The following is a 22,225-nucleotide window of genomic DNA, read 5'->3' as shown; positions in this document are numbered from 1 at the left end:
CTTCCCTCCTCCTGGGTGTAAAACAAATGAGATGTCTGGAGACAAAGTAGCCATTCTGAGGCAATGAGGAGAGCTGCATTGAGAATGGTGATTCAAAAGGAAAGGAGGTGAATGCATCTCTCCTGATGCACTGAGCTACTGGACCCACATGACCTGTCTGCTCCCAGACTTCTTATTCATGAAATAAACACACACACACACACACACACACACACACACACACTGTTTAAGCCACTGCCACCTGGGCTTCTGTTACAGCCCAAGCTGTTCCTGATTGGTGCACATGCTGCTCTATCTAAGAGCCCTCATCTTGTAGCCCAGACACATGAGATAGGGACCTCACTCAGCCACTAAGTGGACACAGAGGTAAGGGGAAAATGTCTGAGACTTTTCTCCCATCCCACTTGGTGATGTTTGTCAGTCAAATAATCCCTTTCCACTCTTTACCTTGTCAGTAGCCATCAGTGGTCTCTATCCAAGGGGGCAAACACAATCTGCTTAATTGACAAATCTAAAACATTTTTTTCAGAAAAAGGAAAAGGCAGAATGGTAGCTCCCCCAAAGACTATGTGAATAAACCACATAAGTTGACTTAAAATAAACCATGACCCTCCCCTCTCCACAGCCCTGCTGGCATCCTAGAGGCATGCATGGAAATGGGTGGGCACGAGCCCAATTTTCACTCAAGCAGGACAGAAAAAGAAAACATACTGCTGCCAAGATCAATTAGGGCTGTAGGGCCAGTTCCACTCAATCCACAGGCACAAAGCGAGTGGCAAGGGTGGCGGGCACTGCTTCTAGAAGAGGACTGGGATGGGTACAGAGCAGACACAGACAGCAGGTGCCGCTACTGAGCACCCCTGTCCCTGATGGCCTGCGTCCTCTCAGAGGCCAGGATGGCCAGCACACACTATCCGGTTCCAGCCCCAGTTCTCAAGTCAGGTTTCCCTATAATTTTAGGCTAACTCACGGTGCACAAGACCTTCTCAAAATATAAAAAGCCCTAAATTCTTAGCCAGGCCCCGGGCTTCTCACAAGACACAAAGCAGTAGGTCAGTAAGATGCCACCTGCTGCTGTGATGCCTGTCAAGATGGCCCAGGTCACCACCACCTGCCCACCCTGCTGCTGGATTTTTCCAAGAAAGTCTGCAGCTCAGGCCCCCTGAGACCCATCAGGCACACAGAGGCCAAGGAGCCTGGCTAAGGTCGTCAGCAGAGTCCCTCAAGAGGCTTAAGAGAAAAAGCTTCTTTCACAATTCTCTCCAGATCCCAGCCCCAGCTGTCAGCCTCTTTAGCTCATCCCTGGTGCTAAGAGACATTTTCGTAGACGTGCGATCTGCTAATTAGAAGCAATGACACCAGGAATGGAACCGCAATCAGCCATTTGCCTAACAAAGTTAGCAGCTAATGAGGATTTCCAGCTTCTGTCAGCACACAGCAGAGGTCACCTGAGCTACACACCAGAGCCAGTAAGGGAAAACTAAAGGCATCTGCAGATCCGTGAGGCGGTGAAAGGGAGGAAGCTGCACAAAATCCTAATCAACCCAGGCTGTGAAACCCACTTGGAATTCCAACTTCTTAAATAAGAGGGCTAAATGCACATCTTTCACCATCCCAAGTGTTGGGATCTCCCTTCCCACAGGAGGGCCATTCTGAAACAGATTCTGAAATCCCTTCATTAACCTGAGAAGTCCATAGAGCAACAGCTTTCTTTAAAGAGAAGGAGTCCACATGTCTTCCACCTTCTACTAAGATCCAAAGAACCAGAGATGGCTATTCACCATCCCTTTGCTCCGCTGGTACCACCGTGGTGACGCTGTCTGGACAAGCCCCCCTACCACCCCGGTCCCTTTGGCTCCTCTCAATCCCACCTCACCACACATGCTCTCACCCTAGTCCTCCAACTCCCCACTGCCAGGGTAACCGCCATCTTCCTGGTCGTTCAAAACGTGTCAAACTGCTAAGGGAACAATAGGGCTTTTCCAGCCCAAGGACGCCATCACAGTGCATCCAGGGGCAATGCCTAGACTTCAACCCTCAGGCCTACTGGGCTCACTCAGGGCACATGTCCCAGGGACCTGAGAAGCAACTAGACCATCATAGCCCTCCCATGCACAGGCTGGCGAGGGAGTCTAAATGTCTGGAGAAGGTTTCTTTCTGCTCCTGCCACATGCCTCAAATATCACATGGGCTGCTGCCACAGAAGTAGCTCTCCCACACAGTGCACATTACTGCTGGCAGTCTGCCGGGTGCCACCTGACGTCACTCATGTCCTGAAGCTGGCACTTGCCTGCTTTGGCAATAGTTTCTTACCACCTGTCCCCCACAACGCCAAACCCAGCTTGCCTGACCCTTCCTAGGGCATGGTACTAGGACAGAGCGCTTTACTAGCTATCCTCAGCAAAGAGGTCCTGCTTTCTTTTGAGGCCAAGAGGTCTGACAAAGGCACCCATGTGGGCAGTGAGCTGCATCAGGGATGGGGGCCTGGTGTGCATTTCAAATAGCACGGCCTCTGCCCTCAAGCACCGCAGGGAGCCACATCACCAGTGGGAATACAACACCTCCCTCAGGGGCCCCAACAGCAAAAGGGGAAGAACCACTGTGAGGTCCCTGGCTACCTACATGAGTCCAGGAGCCTGCTTCGGGCCTGCATGGGTGGGGGGGGGGGGCACTGTTCAAAACACAGATTTCAGGGTCACAGCAACAAAGAGTCTAGTCCAGTTGTTTCTGGCCTAAGATCCAATTATGTGTCTCTCTGACAAGTTCCCGGGTGATCCTAACACACAGCAGGTGGGGAAGTCAGGCAGGGAGATGGACCAAGAGCAAAGTGCTGCCGGGGACGAGGATGAATGAGAGGGCCCTTGATACCCATACCACTCAGGTGAAAAACCCCAAGACATCTGCCCACAAACGAGATGTTTCTTTAACACCCTCCCATCCCCACTGCCTCCACAGTATTGCGGTCTGTCTCTCCAGGACTGATTTGCTCCAGGAATCAGTTCACATCAACCCCTTGTCAAGAGTCCATAGATGAGGTATAACTTGCCCAACAATGCACAACCCTCTCTACCCCCATTTCTGCCCCAGGAAGGAAACAGCACAGAATAGTGAAGGAACCCCAGAGATGGGCTCATATGGGTACAGTTCCATCAGCTTCACTAGCCATAACAATGTGCCCAATTCCTGGAGCTCCTGGATACCAGACATTTCACGCCAACGGCTCCATGGGTCAATCCTCACAACCACTCACAAGCATCATGATCCAGTGCTGGTGCACTAAGGGCCATTCCTGGACTTGGGTGCCAGGTTCTTAGTCTCTGACTGGTTTTTATGCCCTCCCCCACCCCCACTTTGTACAAAATATATGAGAAATACAGCCAAGGTTCCTTTTTTGGTGTGTAATCAGCTAAAAATATGGCTGAACCATTTTCATCGAGCCTATCTGTAGTTTTCCTATCTCTAAAAATTATCCAACTATATGGCCACAAGGCCAGGTAGTTTTTACTTTGACCTTAATAAGGAAAGTAGGAATCCAGGTAGCCTCAGTACCGTTTCCAAACAATTATTCTGATTCTCTAAGAAACTGAACACTTCCAGCCTTACTCTTTGAGTAAATGCAGCTGCAAATGGGGCATGGTGGCAGTCAGCTGTGTGGAATGTCCTCTGTACCTTGTGGAGAGCCTGCCCACCCTGTGGAAGGACTGGCCCCCTACAACAATAGTCATATGGGCCCAGGCATTCAGAGAGGGAGAAAAATTAGTCATTTGACTTTGCCCTTCTCATTTTCCCTGGGGTGCGAAGTGTGCTTAAAATGATGATGACCAAACAGAAACATGAAATAAATGAGGCATCAGTTGGGATCCTCTTCCTCCTGACCTACATTGCTTGAAAGTCCTGGGGAGAGGGCAGAAGTGACTAAGATACCCTCCATGGGCCTTTGAGGCACAGTTGCATGGGGACAGTGGACACATGAAATAAGTGTGGCATCAGTTAGGAACCTCTTCTTCCTGACCTATACTGTTTGAAAGTACTGAACATAATTTAAAAAATAAAAAAAAATTAAAAGTTCCCCAGTTTGATAAGAGAAAGAAAGAAAAAGAAAAAAAATAAAGTCCTGGTCACAGGAGAAGTGACTGACACACCTTTCATGGACTCCTGAGGCACAGGTGCATGGGGCCAGTAGACATGTGAAAGCCGAGCAGAAGATAGAGAGAAGCCTGTGGTACTCCAGGCCTGACACGGAGCAGCACCAGGAGCTGCCTGCAGCTGGAGTAGGTGCAAAGAAGCACCCCCAGAACAAGATAAGCGGGGCCTCCCACAAGCCTGATGGGAAAGCAGGACAACCCAGACAAACCCTGCAGAGCTCAGATCACAAGTCCTGCTGAACAGAAGGTTTGGGTCCAATGCTCAGAGTCTGAATCCAATGCACTAACAAAGCCCACACCCTGTTAAAGTACAGACTTAGATGTGCCCAGCCTCCCACACTCATGGTCTGTCAAAAGAAGAAGATGGCCGGTTCTGGGCATGAGCACTATTTTCCTCAGCCTCAACTTTTCTTCTATACATGATGTCCAGTATCAATAAAAAAATTATGTATGTCAAATAAATAAAAATCTTAAAAAAAAAATTACAAGGCACATGAAGCTGTACAAAAATGGGACCCAATATGGAAAGAGGAAATAATAAACTGAACCAAACTCAGAGATGACCCAGATGTCAGAATTATCAGAGACTTTAGGTAATTTATAATAGGTTTAGAGGATCCACAGGAAAAGGTAGACAGCATATGTAAATGTTGGGGAATTTCAGCAGAGAAATGGAAACTCTAAAAAATGCCAAATATAAAAAAAAAATCAGGAGTTCAAGTGGATGTTTATGACTCTTCCCAACCCACCCACCAGGCTGATCCCAAAAAAGCCTTCATTTTACCCATCAGAAGACTGAGGCAATTAGGGACTGCTGCACCATGAAACTTCTCATCAGAATCAAAACCCCTGAGGAGCCAGGATCTCCCCGTCAGAACCACTGCCCCCCAGCTGCCTGAGGCATGTGGTGATTCAGAGAGACTCAAACAATTACAATCTCTCTAGTCCAGAGGTCAGCAACCTACAGCTCCCCCGCCAAATCCAACCTACAGTTGCTTTTGGTATGACCTCTGAGGAAGAATGTGTTTTTACATTTTTTAGAGCTGTAAAAACAACAACAGCAAAGAATGTGTGACAGAGACCATATGTGGCCCTGCAAAGTCTAAAATATTTACTCTGTGGTTCTTTACAGAGAAAGTTTGTCAACCCCTGATGTAATCTAGAGAGAAAAAAAAAAAAAAAACAAGATTTAGGAAAGCAAGGAAAGAGGCTATAGATGGCAGACTCTTTTGTTTTATTTTGTTTTGTTTTGTTTTCAGATTATCAATCTTACCAGCCATCTAGGTTAACAAATCCACCTCCAAAGGAATTCAAGATCTCTCTCTGTAGCTCAGATTGGAGGAGGCATAAGGACAAGGCCACCAGAGTCCCCAGGCCACTAATGCTCTAAAACAGCCATGCCAAACAGCTGCCCCCAGGTGTCAGGTCTCCTCAGCTGCAAGTCAAGTAGAGAACTTCCTGACCACCCGCCTGAAGCACCAGGCCCCCCCTCTGCCTTCTTCAATACAAGTTCAACCCCAAGTGTGGAAGTCTCTGACTAGGAGTCATGTAAACTAGCTGACTCCAAGATGTCATCAGAGTGAAAGGCTGTTTTGTTTTGATTTACTATTTGAAAAGGTCAGACCTGTGAACTGCTATGCAGAGAAGGCTGAAATGGGTACATGCTTCCACCTACTCACAATGAGGCACAGCAAGGAGGCCTCTAAGAGCCAGACAAGGACGCTGTACAGAAGTCTCCAGGGGCGCCTGGGTTGCTCAGTCTGTTAAGCATCTGACTTTGGCTCAGGTTGTGATCGCAGGGTCTTCGAATGAAGCTGAGTTGGGCTCTATGCTCAGCAGGGAGTCTACTCTCCCTCTGCCTCTCCTCCGTTCCTGCTCACTCATTCTCTCTCTCTCTCCCCCTACATATCTCTCTCAGATAAATAAATAAAATGTATTAAAAAAAAAAAAAACCAGTCTCCAAAGCAGGAGGCCCTGTCTACGCCGTTCAGCCACTGGAGCTCTAGCTAGCCATGATTCCCTAACCATCCATGCACATCTATAATTGACTGAGCACTACTGAGAAGACCCCAGTTTCTCTCCTTGAGGAGCTTATAATCTGAGGAATGAGACTCACGAAGATATAGGAGGGGAGAACTAGGAAGAAAGGCTATAGCTGTAACCCATCTCACTCAGGATTTCAGAAAATTACAACTCAAAACCTTCCTAATCCATCATTTTCCTTAAATCCTGACTGCAGACTCCACAGAGCTAAGGTGGCAGCTTCTTGGAGCACCAGAACAATGAGAAGAGGGCGTGGGAGATCAAACCTCCCCTGCAGACTGGAGAGCAGAGCAGGACAGCTGCTCTTCCTATCTATCTATCTATTTTATTTTATTATGTTAGTCACCCTACAGCACATCATTAGTTTTTGATGTAGTGTTCCACAATTCACTGTTTGTATATAACACCCAGTGCTCCATGCAATATGTGCTCTTCCTAATACCCATCACCAGGCTCATCCATACACCCACTCCCTCCCCCTCTAAAACCCACAGATTACTTCCCACAGAGTCCATAGTCTCTCATGGTTCATCTTCCCCCCGATTTCTTCCTTGTCATTTTTCTCTTCCTTCTCCTAATGTCCTCCATCCTATTCCTTATGTTCCACAAAGAAGTGAAACCACGTGATGATTGTCTTTCTCTGCTTGACTTACTTCATTTAACATAATCTTCTCCAGTTCCATCCATATTGATGCAAGTGTTGGGTATTCATCCTTTCTGATGGCCGAGTGATATCCCGTTGTATACACAGACCACATCTTCTTTACCCATTCATCTCTTAAAGAACATCTCAGTTCTTTAAGAGATGTTTGGCTATCATGGACATTGCTTCTATGAACATTGGGGTGCATATGGCCCTTTTCTTTACTACATCTGTATTCTGGGGGTAAATACCCAGTAGTGCAACACTCTTCTTGTGCAAGAAGATCAGGCAGGCACACCCAGGTGGACAAGCATTTATGGCATCTGGCCAGTGGCAGGATTTGGTTCCCAATTCTTCATCTGCCATTTCAGACCTTCCCCGTGGTCACAGTCCAGTAGAAGAAAAGCTCTCTTCTTGTGCATCTCTTTCAAGGCATTAGAAAACCCTCCCCCAAATATCACCATCAGACCTACAGAATTTCATCCCAGGCACACACCTGCCTGCCACATTACACACTCCTAGACCATAGCCAAATGGCTTGTCCCAACCTGCCCTCAGCCTTGGCTTGGGCTGCATCCTTCATCAGAAACACCCTTTCTGAAAAAGAGAGAGAGAGAGAGAGAGAAGAAAAGACACTTTTTCAGCCTTCTGCACCTGTTGAGCATCTCCTCAGTCTTCGAGATCCAGCCTAGGGGTCACCTCCCCTCAGAAGATTTTCCCACCCTGCCAGGAAGAAGCTGTTGTCACGGTCTCCTCCCTCCTCGACTATCTTCCTATCTCTTTGGTCTGAGACTGTGACACTGTCCAGTCGCTTCTGAGAATACTTACCTCCCCCAATGAACAGAGCTTCTCAAGAACAGAAGCTGTTTCTCATTTGTTTCCATTTACCAAGAAATGAACCCAGTGCCTAACATAATAGGCATTCAGAAAATATAGAGAGAAAAGAATAAAGAATTGCTCACCAAGAAAGAAATAAAATCAAAGTTTTTGCTTTCCATCAGGTGTACGTACTTCAATCTCATTTCTAATGTGTCAGGAATCCTAACAGGCAAGGTCATAAATCTCATTCTCCCCTAAAGTAAAGCTCTGCCCATCAGAAGACCCAGCCCCAGAAACCACTCTGTTCTTACTTATCTCTAGAACATCTGGGACTTCAAACTTCCTTGCCCAACTCAGAGGAAAGCATACGTTACTAACACAGGCTCCACTGAAACAAAGGGCCGTCACCCCAATTATACCTGGGGTTCTACCAGTCTGCAAGTGACATACTCAAAAAATAGCCCACCACTGCACTAGATAGGAAAAAGAGACACTTCTGTCATCAGAAGTAGGTTATAAAAATTATTACCTTTCCTTGTCATTAGCTTTATTAACTTTTCCCAATAATGAGCTGAATCATTCCCTCATGCAGGAGAGGATTAGAAAATCAATATTGTCAAAGAGAGGGCAGAAGAGCACATTAAATGTCAAACTGCACTCAGCATACTCGGGGAAAAGTTCTTCAGACAAGGCTACAGGTGTGAGGGTGCAGGGCTTGAGGACACCGGCCAGACAGAAGCGGCGCCAAGGAGAAGCAGGCAGCTGGCTCATAGAGCTAGAGACCACACCATGTCCGCCCCAGGAACCAACCGGCCCCAAGGCCAGGAGAAAGTGCTGCAATCCAAACACTAGGGCTCCTTCAATCTGCACATATGGAAGGCTCAGATGAGGAAAGAAAATTCCCTATGCTTCTGTTCAGGTTCTTTCTCCACCTTTTTCCTTTTATTTAAATCCTCCAAAGCACACGTACAGTTTTGACATTATCTCCGCTAAAAGGCCCTGCCAGCCACAACAACCAAAGGGGAAAGGGTGGCTACAGTATGGCTCAGCATCGAGATGAGTGCCTCAAGCCCCTGCTACCTACAGAGAGGGCCTGGAACTGGCTTCCCTTCTCCTCTGTCCGCACTGACAGCTGAAGCCTTCAAAACCAGGTTCACGTATCTCTTTGCATCTGCTGCAGCACCAAGTAACAGAAACCAACTCCAGCTAACGCAGGCAAAGGAAAGTTGACATCTGATCACTAGCAGATAGTTCAGTCCTCAAGAAGGCAGAGGACCAGAATTGAAACGGATGGGTATGTTGAAGGTGTGGGATACGGCCTCACTGCATGAAGATCCTGACCAGGAGGCCTCAGCTGCAGTGCACAGTGCTACCCCTGCCTCTTCACTCACTCAGAACGAAAGTCCCCAGAGAGAGGATTTGACTAGCTGCCCGTGGGCCCTGGCACTGGGATTGCAATCCCACCAAGACAATACACAAGAAGAGACAGGAAAATTCCCAAAAGGAAATGGGACACCAACTGCAAGGAGAGATGGATGCTGAACAGTCAAAAATGGGAACACCCAGAAAAGTAGTTAATAAACATTTCCAAAATGAAGGAAGTCACTTGCTTCACTATTCCCTAAAAACTCAGGTTCTGAAGAACACTATCCATCCAGAAATTTGGGGAGGAGAAAATCAAATAAAGATGGATTTTCTGTATTCTAAAGTTACCCTTTGTTAAAATAGAAAACCCACACAGCTATAGTGAAGTCATTTAAGTCCCCTTCTGACTCTAAAGGTTCTCCTCCAAGGACAGACAGTCTTGAGGAGGCAGGATCCAACCTTCTCCTTCACAGGTGGAAGAGAGGAAGCTGTGAATTCCCTTTCATTGTAATTAACACGTTCCAGGTGAGAAGGAAGAAACACCAAGGCTGCAATTTTCCATGCTAGGCCTTCCCCAGAAGGCCAGCTTGGTTTGCTCATGCTGTATTGCTTAACCCTTCACCTCCAGAACCAGGGTCCTTTCCACTTGGTTGTCAGGCTCTCTGCAGAGGGGTGACAACCACCTGCCCCACAAAGACTAACTGCCAGCACCTCTAAAACCACATCCTCACCCCAGTTTCTCTTTGCACCAACTGACTCTTCACCAGGATGCCACAGGGTTCTAGAAACACCAGTCAGATCACATCATTGCCGTTCGTATGGTCTCCAGGACTCTTCCAAGGTTTCACAGTCACAGTGGGCTATCTTGTGGGTCAAGTCTGCAAGGTGTCCAAGGCCTTCTACAAGGTGGCTTCACGCCTCAGTCACCTGTCTCACTATGTCAGGTCACCTCCTCCATACCCACCCATCGCCCCCCAACTGCTCCCTTGGTGGGAGGGGCCCCAGTCATATCCCTCAAGGCTGAGGTCAAAGGTATGTCTTCCTCCAGCAGTTGACACCACCGCCTTTGCATTCCTACGCACATCGTGTTTACCTTGGCTTCATGCCTACTGAAACTGATATAGCCTTTTTCTAAGATTTTGGTTTAAGTCTGTCTTCCCCACTGGAGTGTCAATTTCCCAAGGGTGAGGCTCCTGTATTGCTCGTACTCCCCAGAGGACCTAGCTCAACCAACATGTGTTGTATAACTGCCGAAGCTTTTAACCTCTGTGCAGAAGCCTTCCTCCCAGCCACCACCCAGGGCACAGTCCAGTAACTCACGTGGTCTGCAACTTCCTTCTGTGAAGTACGGATTATACCAGACCACCCACCTAAGGCAGGTCAAGGCTGCTGCTCATCTCCCAGCCCATGACCTCCGAAGCAGAGGACATTAGATGCTGCTACAGCCATTCTTCTTACCCCATATCCTGCCCACCCCCATTCCTTGCTGTGATATCATGATTTATAATAAGAACTAAATATTTAGTCTTTACTGTTACTGGCACAGAGCTCCTAAAACGCTCGGGATTTCCTAAGTGATGACAGAGATAATGATATCCTTTTTTTATGGTAATGAGATGACTTTCAGACCACAGGGAAGGATGAGGACCAGTTACCAATGGAGCCAACCACATGATTAGAGAGTTGGAACCTTCAGTCTTACCCCTGAGGTCAAGGGAGTGGAGAGGGGCTAAAGGTTGAGTTCAACCACTAGTGCCAGTGACTGAATCAGTCATGGCTAGGTAATGAAGCCTCACCCCAGTTTCACCCCCAAACAACTGGATTTGAAGAGCTTCCAGGTAGGCAAGCACATAGAGGTTCTGGGGGAGTGGTGCGCTGGCACAGGACATGGGAGCTCTGCACCTTTCCCCACATAGCATACCCTGTGGCTCTCTCTCATCTGGTTGTTCCTGAGTTAAATCCTTTCATAATCCTTTTAGTAAGTTAAAGGTTTCTGAATCCTGTGAGTCACTCTAGCAAATCGGTCAAACGAGGGGATCATGGGAACCTCTGACTCACAACCAGTCAGGCAGAAGCACAGGTAACAACATGGCCTTGAACGGATTCTGAAGTGTGGGGAGAGAGAAGTCTTGTGCCCTAACTCCTTACCCTGTGGAGTCTCAGGACGGAGTTGAACTTGAGGACACCCACTTGGTGTCAGAGAATTTCTTGGATGTGTGGGGGTCTTCCCACATAGAAATAGAATGGAGAGAATTATTACTATCAGCCTTACTTCTATCTAGATGCCCACCCTCTCCCCAGTAGGACTAGAAAAGAGCCCCAGCTCTAGTCAGTAGAGCCCTCCTTGTTCCCTCTGTGGAGGACTGGCTAAGCCATGCACCCCTGGTGCTGTTCAGACCACGGCCATGTAAGCGGCCTTCAGCTGAGGGCCTCTGGGAAAGTTCTCTCTTCTTCTGCTGCATGTGTCCCTGTTTACATTAAGACCTGGCAGAGTGTGGGGGCAGCTGTCGTTGACCTGTGGCAATGTCTAGCCGGAGTACAGCCTGGCACATTGAAGATGGCAGAGCAGAAGGAGAACAGGGGTCCATGATGATGCCAGTGAGCTGCTGAATTAGTCAAGCCTGGGGCATTTCTAGACTCCTGGGAGTATGACATAAAGCTTTCATTCACAGCAGAAAGAATCCTAATAGTCTCCTATCAATTAAATGCATTAATAACAATAACAGCAATAACAGTGAGTTTTTATAATCTGCCAGGTCCATGCTAAGCCCAGGACAGTTACTATCTCACCTTACCCCTGGGGCAATCCTATGTGCAAACATGATCCTAAACCGAGGCTCACAGACACCGAAGGATGGGGCCAAGCTAGCAAGCAGGGAGCTAGGATTCATACCCAGACTGCCTACCTTTGAAAGATTGTGTTCTCCATCTCATTATTACATGCCCTCAAGCCCCTAGTACTCTCCCTTCACATCATCCTGGCACATATACCACTGACAGTTGTGAATTTTCAGAGAGTAGGACCGGACTGCTCAATAATCCAGCCCTCACTATATAATCTAGTGTTCCAGAGACTGAAAATACAGGCCAGAGGTAGCAAATCAAGTCAAGTCAGTGGCAGAGTCAGGGCTATAAGAACTCAAGCCCTTGGCTCCCCCAGAAAGACACCCTTTCCACAAAGGTGGAGCTAGGCCCCAGAGCTTCAGAGAGATCAGGCTTCAGAGCCTAACATCTGCCTCCCAGAGCAACTGGAGCACAAAAGGCCAGCTCAGGAAGTTCTGTACTCACCAGCTGGGTTGACTTCTGCTTCTCCTGGTCAACGCTGCCCTCCCCCCGCTTCACGGATACACTCCTGTGCTTTGTGGCTGCCTCTCTTTCCCTCGTTACCACCTGGAATAGCTCTTCCTGGACCTTGGCCTGCTCCTGTTTATACCTGTGCCAGAAGAGAGATGGAGGAAAGCAGATGCAGATGGCCTGACTGGCAGAAGGTAGCCAAGAAAAGTTCTGCATACTTACTTCAGCTGGCAGGGGTGGGGATCTGTGGGCCAGGGGAGCTCTTAGGCCAGTGGGAGAGGCTCAGGCATCAGCAGTAGTCCCCAAGGCAAGGGGATACAGTGACTCTCTCTCAGCCAGGACAATACAGATTAGGAAAAGAAAAAAACCTGACCATCAGATGAGGAATCAGACAGCCATATGCCAAATGAGAGATTCTCAGGGCACAGGTTCGATCCTGGGCTAACCACTCCTATATAGTGGACAGGTGAGGTGGGAAGCCCTACATTCTTCTGCCTCCCCTTGAAAGCCTGAACAGTTTAGATGACAGCAGTCTTTTGTTTGGAACATTGAACTCTTCATCCTGAATTTATTCCTACCCTCTGACCTATTTCTGGGCATTCTGCCTAGTAAAATAATCCTAAAGACAGAAAAAGGTTATTAGTACCAAGATGCTCTTAGAAAAGTTATTTATTATAGTGTAGAAGAACACAAACAACGTAAATGTCCACCATCAAGGTCAAGTTAAAGAATATATGGTACAAAAGTGCAATGGTATAGTAGGTCAACATTAGACCAATATATTCTTAGATTTGTCAGTAGCCTGAATCTAAAAATTAAGGACCAATAAATAACACTTTTAGAAATAAAAATGTTTATAAAGGTGTTAACAAATGGAAAATAATTGTAAAACTATGAGAAAATAACAAGATATAAAATTATACCTAACTTCGAAAAAATAATCCTGAACTAGGGGGAAGAAGATATTGGGGAAAAAACTCCAAAATATTAACAGGGGTTATTCAGAATCTATGGGTGATGTTTCCATTTTATATATTTCCCAAGTCTTTCATTAGCAAGTGTTAGTTGAACATTTTTTAAATATTTAGACGTTAAAAAAAAAGATTCAGGGGATGCCTGGGTGGCTCAGTTTTGGACAACTGCTTTCGGCTCAGGTCATGATCCCGGAGTCCCAGGATCGAGTACCGCATCGGGCTCCCACCTCCACGGGGAGTCTGCTTCTCCCTCTGACCTTCTCCTCAGTCATGCTCTCTCCCACTGCCTCTTTCTCAAATAAATAAATAAAATCTTTAAAAAAAAAAAAGATTCAGGTTAGTTATTCTTGGAGAGGCCCCCTAGGATCAGAGAGGGGAAATTCTTAGAATATGGGCTTCAGTCCATGACTATGGAACACACCCAACTCGGATGACCTAATTGAGGGAGCCACCCAACTGTGGCTGACACTGGGCCCCCTAGGCTGCCAGTGTCCTAAAGGGTAGAGAGGAAGTCTGTCAATGACAACTACAGTTAACATTCTCTGGGAACTCTCCCAGGCGCTGGGCTTAAGTGCTTTCTATGTATTAACATATTTAATCAGGACAATACCCCCATCAAGGAAGTATACTCTAGCAATACCCTCTCAGAGACCTAGAGAAATGCAGTGGCTTTCCAGAGTCACAGAACTAGTGCGGGGCACAATCAGGGTGCACACTGCATTCTGAGGACCTCTGTGCCTCATGGAGTGGGATGCAGGTCCCTGTTCAGAGGTGTCGCCAGCTCTCTGTGGGTGTGGCCTATGCCAATGGGAAGTCACCAACACTCTGGAGCCAGTTCATCTAGGTAACTAGTTAGAATTGTGAGGGCTCTTTTTCTTCTTATCTCTAAAAACATGCCAGCATGCATACATAGACACAGAAGGTCCAGACACTCAGCTACTTAGTCTAGCTTTTTAAAGTGAATTTTTAGGGGGATGGGGTAACTAGGTGTTAGGCATTAAGGAGGGCATGTGCTGTAATGAGTGCTGGGTGTTTTATGCAACTGATGAATCACTAAACTCTACCTCTGAAACCAATAATATACTATATATTAATTAATTGAATTTAAAGAAAATAAAATTTTTTTAAAGTAAAAAAAGAATTTTAAATAAAGTAAATTTTTAAGAACATCAGCAGTCAACCCTTCCAGGCCACTTTTGGTATTTCTTCATGTTTAAATTAGGACCAGTGCCACCTGGACTAAAGGATTCTTACGCAATCTCAGTAAGACAAAATGTATGAGATAAACCCTTAAGCCTTCAGGCAAGGAAGGGTGTCTGGTGAGGAAAGAGCATTCAGTCAGAGCACAGGGCCAGGGCTGAGCGGATACTTGGGATTATTACCTCTTGAGGAAATCCTCCTCCACCCCAGAGGACTGCCGGCCACCACCATACTCAGACCTGGGCAGTTTAGAGTCTGCAAAGAGACGAGAAGCAAAGGACAGTTAGCAGACCCCTAAGGTCCATGAAGGATGGTGGTCATCTGGGAAAGGGCTCAGGAGTGCAGCCCCCTGGATGGATGTGCCCCACAGACAGACACAGAACACACCGTTGACCCAGCCAGTCCAAAGGAGCACAGCCCGAAGCCCTGTCTGCTCCCTCCTTCTGCACCAGGACTGCTCTCTGCATGGGGCAGACAGCAGGCACAGCCACTTGAGTGTGGTGTTCCCATTCCATCACTCCTCACTTCATGATGACTTGGAATCTAGGTCATCTTCCTAACACAGGCCTGGGAGGGCTGAGGGAACCCACTGCTCTGCTTCATGCTCTAAGGACAGCCTCCAAGGTCTCATTTTGGCAGTGGGGGTGGGGCGTGGGGGGGTCTCCTTAAATGTTTCCCTTAGGAGCCCATTCTACAGATTTTTAACCCTGAATGTGGCAAATACCTCATATTAATGACACTTTATCCATCACTTGACTTGCATCACCTCTAATATTACTGGGCTCTTAAATTGTTGTAGAGGCTACCTTTTAATGGCCATGAACCTGGCAAGTTCTTTTTTTTTTTTTTAAGATTTTATTTATTTATTTGACAGAGATCACAAAAAGGCAGAGAGGCAGACAGAGAGAGAGAGGGAAGCAGGCAGAGAACCGCTGAGCAGAGAACCCGATGGAGGGCTCGATCCCAGGACCTTGGGATCATGACCTGAGCCGAAAGCAGAGGTTTTAACGCGCTGAGCCACCCAGGAGCCCCAACTTGGCAATTTCTAAGCAAACCCAGTCCACTTGTCTCTCCACCACTTGGAGACACTGAAGGTTTTGCTACTCCCCTCTCCTCACAACCTTTGCCCTTCCTAAACCATATTTCAGCCAAAGCTCAACACTTTCTGTGGCCTTGGCCAAATGTCCCCCCCCATCCCCGGTCCTTCTCAAGTTTCTAAAGCAGCCGCTCCTAGGACTCCATAAAAATACTGAGGAAGAACCAGCCTTTGTGAGAGAACATGCGAGGATTTGCAATTCCACTGCCAAGACCTTTTCAAGCGTGTTGAACTCAGAGGCTCCAGCACTCAACACTTCAGGGAGGCACTTCCGTAAGTAATCATCCTATGTTTCATGCATTCAGGCCACCTCTCACAGGAGGATGGGCACAGTGGTGCTCCACCCAGAAAGGAGGGCACACTTAAGTGCTCCTTGGTAGCATGCCAGGTTCTCAACTGGGAATAAAAAACAGTAAACCAGGAATGCCTGGGTGGTTCAGTCAGTTAAGCAGCTGCCTTCAGCTCAGGTCATGATCCCAGGGCCCTGGGATCGAGTCCCACATCAGGCTCCTTGCTCAGTAGGGAGCCTGCTTCTCCCTCTGCCTGCCCTGCCTACTGTTCCCCCTGCTTGTGCTCGCTCTTGCTCTCTCTGACAAATAAATAAAATAAAACCTTCTAAAAAAAAATAGTAAACCACTGCCCAGTTCTGACTTTGACATAATGCCCCTATTCTTGTTTACTTACAACAGCTTTATTGAGATATAATTTATCACAATTACTTCTGCTTTTCATACAACTTTCTTTTTTTATAACTACAAACACAATGTATTCTCTACCTGTGGCAGAGAATGTGGCACTAATCCACGCTCCCACCTTGCATTTAGGAGCCTTCCCACTTCCCTGACCCTCGGAAGCACTCATTATGTACGTCTTTCACTATTAGCAACGTGGAGAACGTCATCACATGTTTACAAGCATTCGTACACATTTTCTATTGAGTTGTCAAAAATCTCTAAGAACTCTCTGTATCAGGACTATTAATAATCTGTCATGTTAGATCTCCCTAGTTTATCATTCATTCTTCATTTATTTTTTTTCTAAATTGTCTAATTCCTTAGAGTTACATTTCCCACTTCTCTTAATTTAGGGTTTCTTGATGGAGTTGGTGGAATGCTTAGAAAGTCTACTTACTGTATTTATATGTACTACTATTGTACTCTTATGGCTTCAATTCATACATTTAAATCTTTTATTTCCTCTGACATTTATTTTGAGGTATGGTGTGACATAAGGATTTAATTTTAACTTCTTTTTCTAATCTTGTTCCATCACTGAAATGAAAGCAAACACTGATTTTAAAAGTAAAAATATCTTAAAATCAGTCAACTTCAAGACAGCCCATTTATGCTGACTGTTCTTCAATATTCAGAAACTCAAACTCACAATCATTTAAACAGCAAAATACTTTGTCATAACTAAAACCAAATGACAAATGAACCACCATTTTTACTCCTTAAACTGCGGAAACTTACCAAATCTGAGACCAATGCTTCTTTCATTTTCTGAAGCTGAAGCTGATGTGTGCGTGTTAGATTCTGGCCTTCTTTGCTTACTTTATCACTTACCCCCTCTCACAAGAGTTAATCCAGTTTTTTCCAGTGAACTGGGTTAAGTTAGAGCCCTCTTCAACCCCACCCCTCCTGTCAGTTGCTACAGATATCATGGGGAGCCAGCCCTTTATTTAAAGGACAAGAGCTGGGCACCTGGGTGGCTCAGTGGGTTAAGCTGCTGCCTTCGGCTCAGGTCATGATCTCAGGGTCCTGGGATCGAGCCCCACATCAGGCTCTCTGCTCAGCGGGGACCCTGCTTCCTCCTCTCTCTCTGCCTGCCTCTCTGCCTACTTGTGATCTCTCTCTGTAAAATAAATAAATAAAATCTTTTTTTAAAAAAATAAATAAATAAAAGACAAGAGCATCTTCAAGAATTTCATATGCCCCCTCAACGGGTAGATAGTCAAATAGATCTCAGGATGGGTCCAAACCCAGGTACCTGTTTGCTCTAATGCTCGGGAAGCCCTGAGGCAGACAATACAGAGGCCCCTGGCCATTAAGAGTGCAGGCAGAGCTCTCTGGCCTCTGTGCAAAGATCTGTGACCTGGCCCCTGAGGATAGTTCCAAGAGCTCCCCTTTCCTCGTACTCTGTACTCCAGAGATAGCAAATCACTTCCAGGGCCCCACAGAGGCCAGGCTGTGCCACTCCTCTAGGCCTATACTTACACTGTTCACCATGCCTGAACTGCCCATCTACCATTGCTCTATCTCTCAAAATCCACTTAAACATCATCTCCCCTTGAAGCCTCTCGCTAAAATAACGAGTCACTCCTCTGTGCTACTTTGGCTACGGGTATGCTTCTAGTGTTGCCTCATCATGATTCATGGAACCTAAAGGGTTATGCATTTGGCTCCTCAACTAGAGCCGTGTGTGCCATAAAGGGGGAAGCCCTGTCTACATAGTGCCATGCACAAGCACGAGGCACTTGTCCTGATCCCCAGCCAGCATTCAATAAATGAGTGGACAGGGTATCTTCTACAGTCTTACAATCTAATAAGGAAAACTGGCAGAAAAGACAAGTTGCAGGTGATAGATAAGACCCAGATTCTCATAAAGAGATATTTATTGAAGAGAATAGCAGCTGCCCCAAAGACTGTCCAAATTTATTTGTAATATCTTAATATTTCTGTACCTTATATCCCTTTTTAAATTGTTTCATTCCTTTGTGTTTGCTGAAAGTCACTGTTTGGAGAAAAGCACAAATTCCTCAATTTGTCATGGACCCCACAGAGCAGGAAACAAATGAGCTCTGAGCCCAGTGTGGGCACAGAAAGAGGAGCCCCTGAAAGGTATGCGGTGGCAAGTCTTGCTAGAGGCCCTGAGTGAACCGTCCCAGGAGCCAGGTCACGACTACTTGACGTGAGCGCTGAGTTCGAGGTCCTGAGGTCAACGCTCAAATCAACTCAATTCCTTCGAGCTGGCCCAGTTCACATAAGCCCCATCACTCTTTGAACCATACCTAACAGTGCGTCTCTTAGAGATCCTTAACAGCAACTTCTTACCTGAGTTACCAAGCCCTTTCGCCCCATTTGTTACATATGGAGAAACGAAACAGTGAGGAAGCCTGTCTGGCCCCAGTCACAGGCACTCTGACTAATGTGCTGCTTTCATCAGAGCAGACAGTGTCTGTCACGTATGAAAGCCACATTCTCCTAAAAGCCAGTTATCAGAAAGGAGTTGCTTACATCACCCAGAAACAAACAGGAGCCACATCAGCTGTCAAATCTGTTCTGACAGGAAGGCTGCTCGTCACTTCTTTCACACCCCACTCCCGCCCTCCAGAGAATCCCTACAAGCCACCATACCTTTCTCCGGGCCTTTGCAGGTGCCAACTGTAGAAGGTTGAGGGGCAGGAGGGGAAGCAGGCTGCCCTGCTTGGCGAGACTGGCTGGAATCCTTCATGCGGTGAACCACATTTTCAGACAGCTAAGGGAAGAATTGAGGGACGGGAAGAGAGGGACAAGGAAAAAGTTGTATCAGAGAAACCTCTGGAAATGAAGATGCCCTTTATCCATGTCCCCACTTGACTGAGCATACCACTTCCTCCAGACCAACTTCAATCATACAATTCTACTCAAAAACCTCTCAAGGTAGCCCAGTCCTAGAAGATTAGAGCCAAAGCCCTGTATGGCTTCCAGGCTGACCACAGTATGTCCCCCACTGGCTTTCCAGCAGTTTCTTACTGTTCCCCGCACCTACCCGGCACTCCGTTGAATAACTTTCTTCACCTCCTCTGCGCCCATTACATTGCTCTTGGCCGAGAACCAGCAGCAGCCATCCAGTCCCAGGACATCTCCACCTGCCCAAGGCTTCCCCTTCCTTTTAGGGTATCTCAGTGTCCCTCCTCTATGGGCCCTCCCCTGACAGCACTCAAAGTAAGCATCAATCCTCCCCTTCCTTTTCACTCCCATCATAACACATGTGTGCTCTTAGGGAAGAACCATCCTTCCTACCTGTGAACACCTCAAAAACTGGGATGACCTCCCACTCCTCTCCGTATATTCCCAGCACCACACAGAGTAGACATGACAACACTGCCTGACTCATCCCATCACAGTTCCCCCTAATGAAGACTGGATAACCAACAATTTCATTCATTTCAGAGGAAGTGAAATAGTCATGAGGGTGTCATAAAACAGTTTACCGAAATGAAATAGCAAGCTAGGGATAAATCCAGAGTAAAAACCCTTATGAGTTCACTTCAGTAAATATTTATTAAGTACCTAATATGTGCAAGGCATCATAAAGCACAGTTGAAGGGAAAACGTTAAAAATGACTTTCAGACAAAAGCCATGATCAGCAACTCCACTTCCAGGTTCCCAGCCGAGAAAAGTGCTCCCACATGAACACAGCAGAAATGGAACAGAAAACAAAAAACAAAGGAAAAAAACATAAATATGCAACAATAAGGAACTGGATGAAAAAATGATGGTGTATGCTTTCTATGAAATATGATGGAGCCATTAAGAAAGAATGAGGTAAAACATACTACTGACATGAAGGGTGTATGGGATATCCTCTTGATGGTTAAAGTCATAGAAAGCTTTGTATAGCCCAATTTTGTAAAAAGAGATATGCAATTGTAGAAATGCAGACATAGAGATATAAATATGTCAGTATGCGCATGTATACATTCACAAATGTGGCTGTGCATTTGAACTTTCACATATATGCATATATGCAAATATATGTATCTGGTCAGAAGTGAACATCTATGAGGCTACAGAGAAAACATGATGGTTAGTGGGCAGCTGGGGAAGGGCTTTCACTTTGGGCACTGCTGTGTTGTAACTGTTTACCATGAACGTTTTTTAGCAACCAAAGATTATACTGAGTCCCTCTACTATTTCAAATAAATACAAATCAAATAGCTAATTAAGGATATAGGACAAGAGAAGACCAAGCATACATAGCAGTGGAAGAGAGTCGGGAATCCAGAAATAAACCTATAGATCTATGTTCAATTGATCGACAAGGGGCCAAGACAACTGAATGGGGGAAAGAACCCTCATTTGTTCTCTTCAACAAATGATGTTGATACAGCTGGGTTTCAATATGCAAAGAAGAAAGTTGAATGGCTACCTCATACTAGACAAAAATTAATACAAAATGGATCAGAGACCTAAATGGAGGAGCTAAAACATTATTAGGATAAATAAAAGAAAACACAGAGGTAAGTCTTTATGATTCTGGCTTTGGCAGTGGATTTGTAGATACGACACCAAAAGCATAAGTAACCGAAGAAAATTAGGTATTTTGGACTTATATCAGAATTAAAAAGTTTTGTGTATCAAAGGACACAATAAAGGAAGTGAAAAGGCAGCCTATAAAATGGGAGAAAATATTTGCAAATCATACACGTGACAAAGGACAGGGAAAACTCCCACAACTCAATAATACAAAGAAAAATAACCCAATTTTTAAAAATGAGTAAAAAAAATAAGAAGTTATTTCTCCAAGAAAGATATACAAATGGCTAATACAAAAATGAAAGGTGCTCAATATCATTCGTTATTAGAGAAATGCAAATTCAAACCACAATGAGACAGACAGCACTTCGTGCCCACTAGGAAAGCTACAATCAAAAGTCAGATAATAACAAATGTTGGCAAGGAGATGGAGAAATCAGAACCCTCATACATTGCTGATGGCAACATAAAGTTCCACAGCCACCATGGAAGTCTGACAGTTCCTCAAAACATTAAGCAGAGAGTTACCATTTGATCTGGCAATTCCACTCCCAGGTATCTACTCAAGAGAAATGAAAATATATATCCACACAAAAATTTGTACATGGATGCTCTTATCAGCATTATCCGTAATGGCCAAAACATAGGAAGAACCTAAATGTTCATCAGATAGAAAATGGGTCCTAAAATATGGTCTATCAACACAATGGAACATAATTTGGCAATAAAAGAGAATGAAGTACTGATGTGCTACCAAATGCACAAACCTGAAACCATTATGCTAAGGGAAATATGCCAGACACAAACAGCAACACACTGCACGATTCCACTTATTTGAAATGTCCAGAAAAGGCAAATTTCTAAAGACAAAAAGTAGGTTAGTGGTTGCCTTGTGCTTAGTGAAAATATTCTAAAAATGACTGTGATGATAGTTACATACCCCTATGAAAATTCTAAAAACCATGGACTTATATGCTTTAAATGGGTGGATTATATGGTATGTGAATTGTATCTCAATAAAACAGCTACCAATAAAGAGAGAAAGACAAAAATGAGCAGTCCAGACAGGACTGTCATTCAGCATAAGCAGGTTATCCCATGAAAGGTGTGCCTGTGTGGGTTCCTGAGGGTGAGAGCAGAATTCGACAGAACAGATGCTACAGTGTATTGCAGACAGGGGGTGCCTCGTACCGTGCAGGGCAGGGCACAAAGAACAGGGGGACGGACAGTCAGAGAGCAGAGTGCCTGCAGCCCCAAGATCATTTTGGAAGGTGTGGGTTGTAAAGGTAGATCTGGATGAAGCCAATACTGAGAGAGGCTTCGAAGTCAGGCAGAAGGCCTCCAACAGTTGCAGGGCATTGCTGAAAGTTTCAGAGCCAGGAAAGAACACAAGACTGTGCTCTTG

General features: G+C 45.9%; 1 protein-coding gene across 5 annotated transcripts in view; it reads right to left on the bottom strand.

Annotated features, from left to right (window-relative positions):
- Window positions 1-22,225, bottom strand: part of CHCHD6 (coiled-coil-helix-coiled-coil-helix domain containing 6) — a 246,316-nt gene that overhangs the window by 207,412 nt on the left and 16,679 nt on the right. For all 5 annotated transcript variants that reach the window (XR_014315950.1, XM_082746860.1, XM_082746859.1 and 2 more), the window contains exons 2-4: window positions 18,936-19,056; window positions 14,666-14,738; window positions 12,304-12,448 (exon numbers count right to left, since the gene is read on the bottom strand). Coding sequence is in view for 4 of the 5 variants with exons in the window: in XM_082746860.1 (XP_082602986.1) it covers window positions 12,304-12,448; window positions 14,666-14,738; window positions 18,936-19,056 (339 nt within the window). In the remaining variant the exon portion in view is untranslated. The remainder of the gene's footprint in view (window positions 1-12,303; window positions 12,449-14,665; window positions 14,739-18,935; window positions 19,057-22,225) is intronic.

Source organism: Mustela nivalis, assembly GCF_964662115.1.
Source record: "Mustela nivalis genome assembly, chromosome: 1".
In the NCBI taxonomy this organism is placed as follows: Eukaryota; Metazoa; Chordata; class Mammalia; order Carnivora; family Mustelidae; genus Mustela; species Mustela nivalis.
The sequence above is the reverse complement of the archived record's forward strand: the minus strand, read 5'-3'. Positions and strand labels throughout refer to the sequence as shown.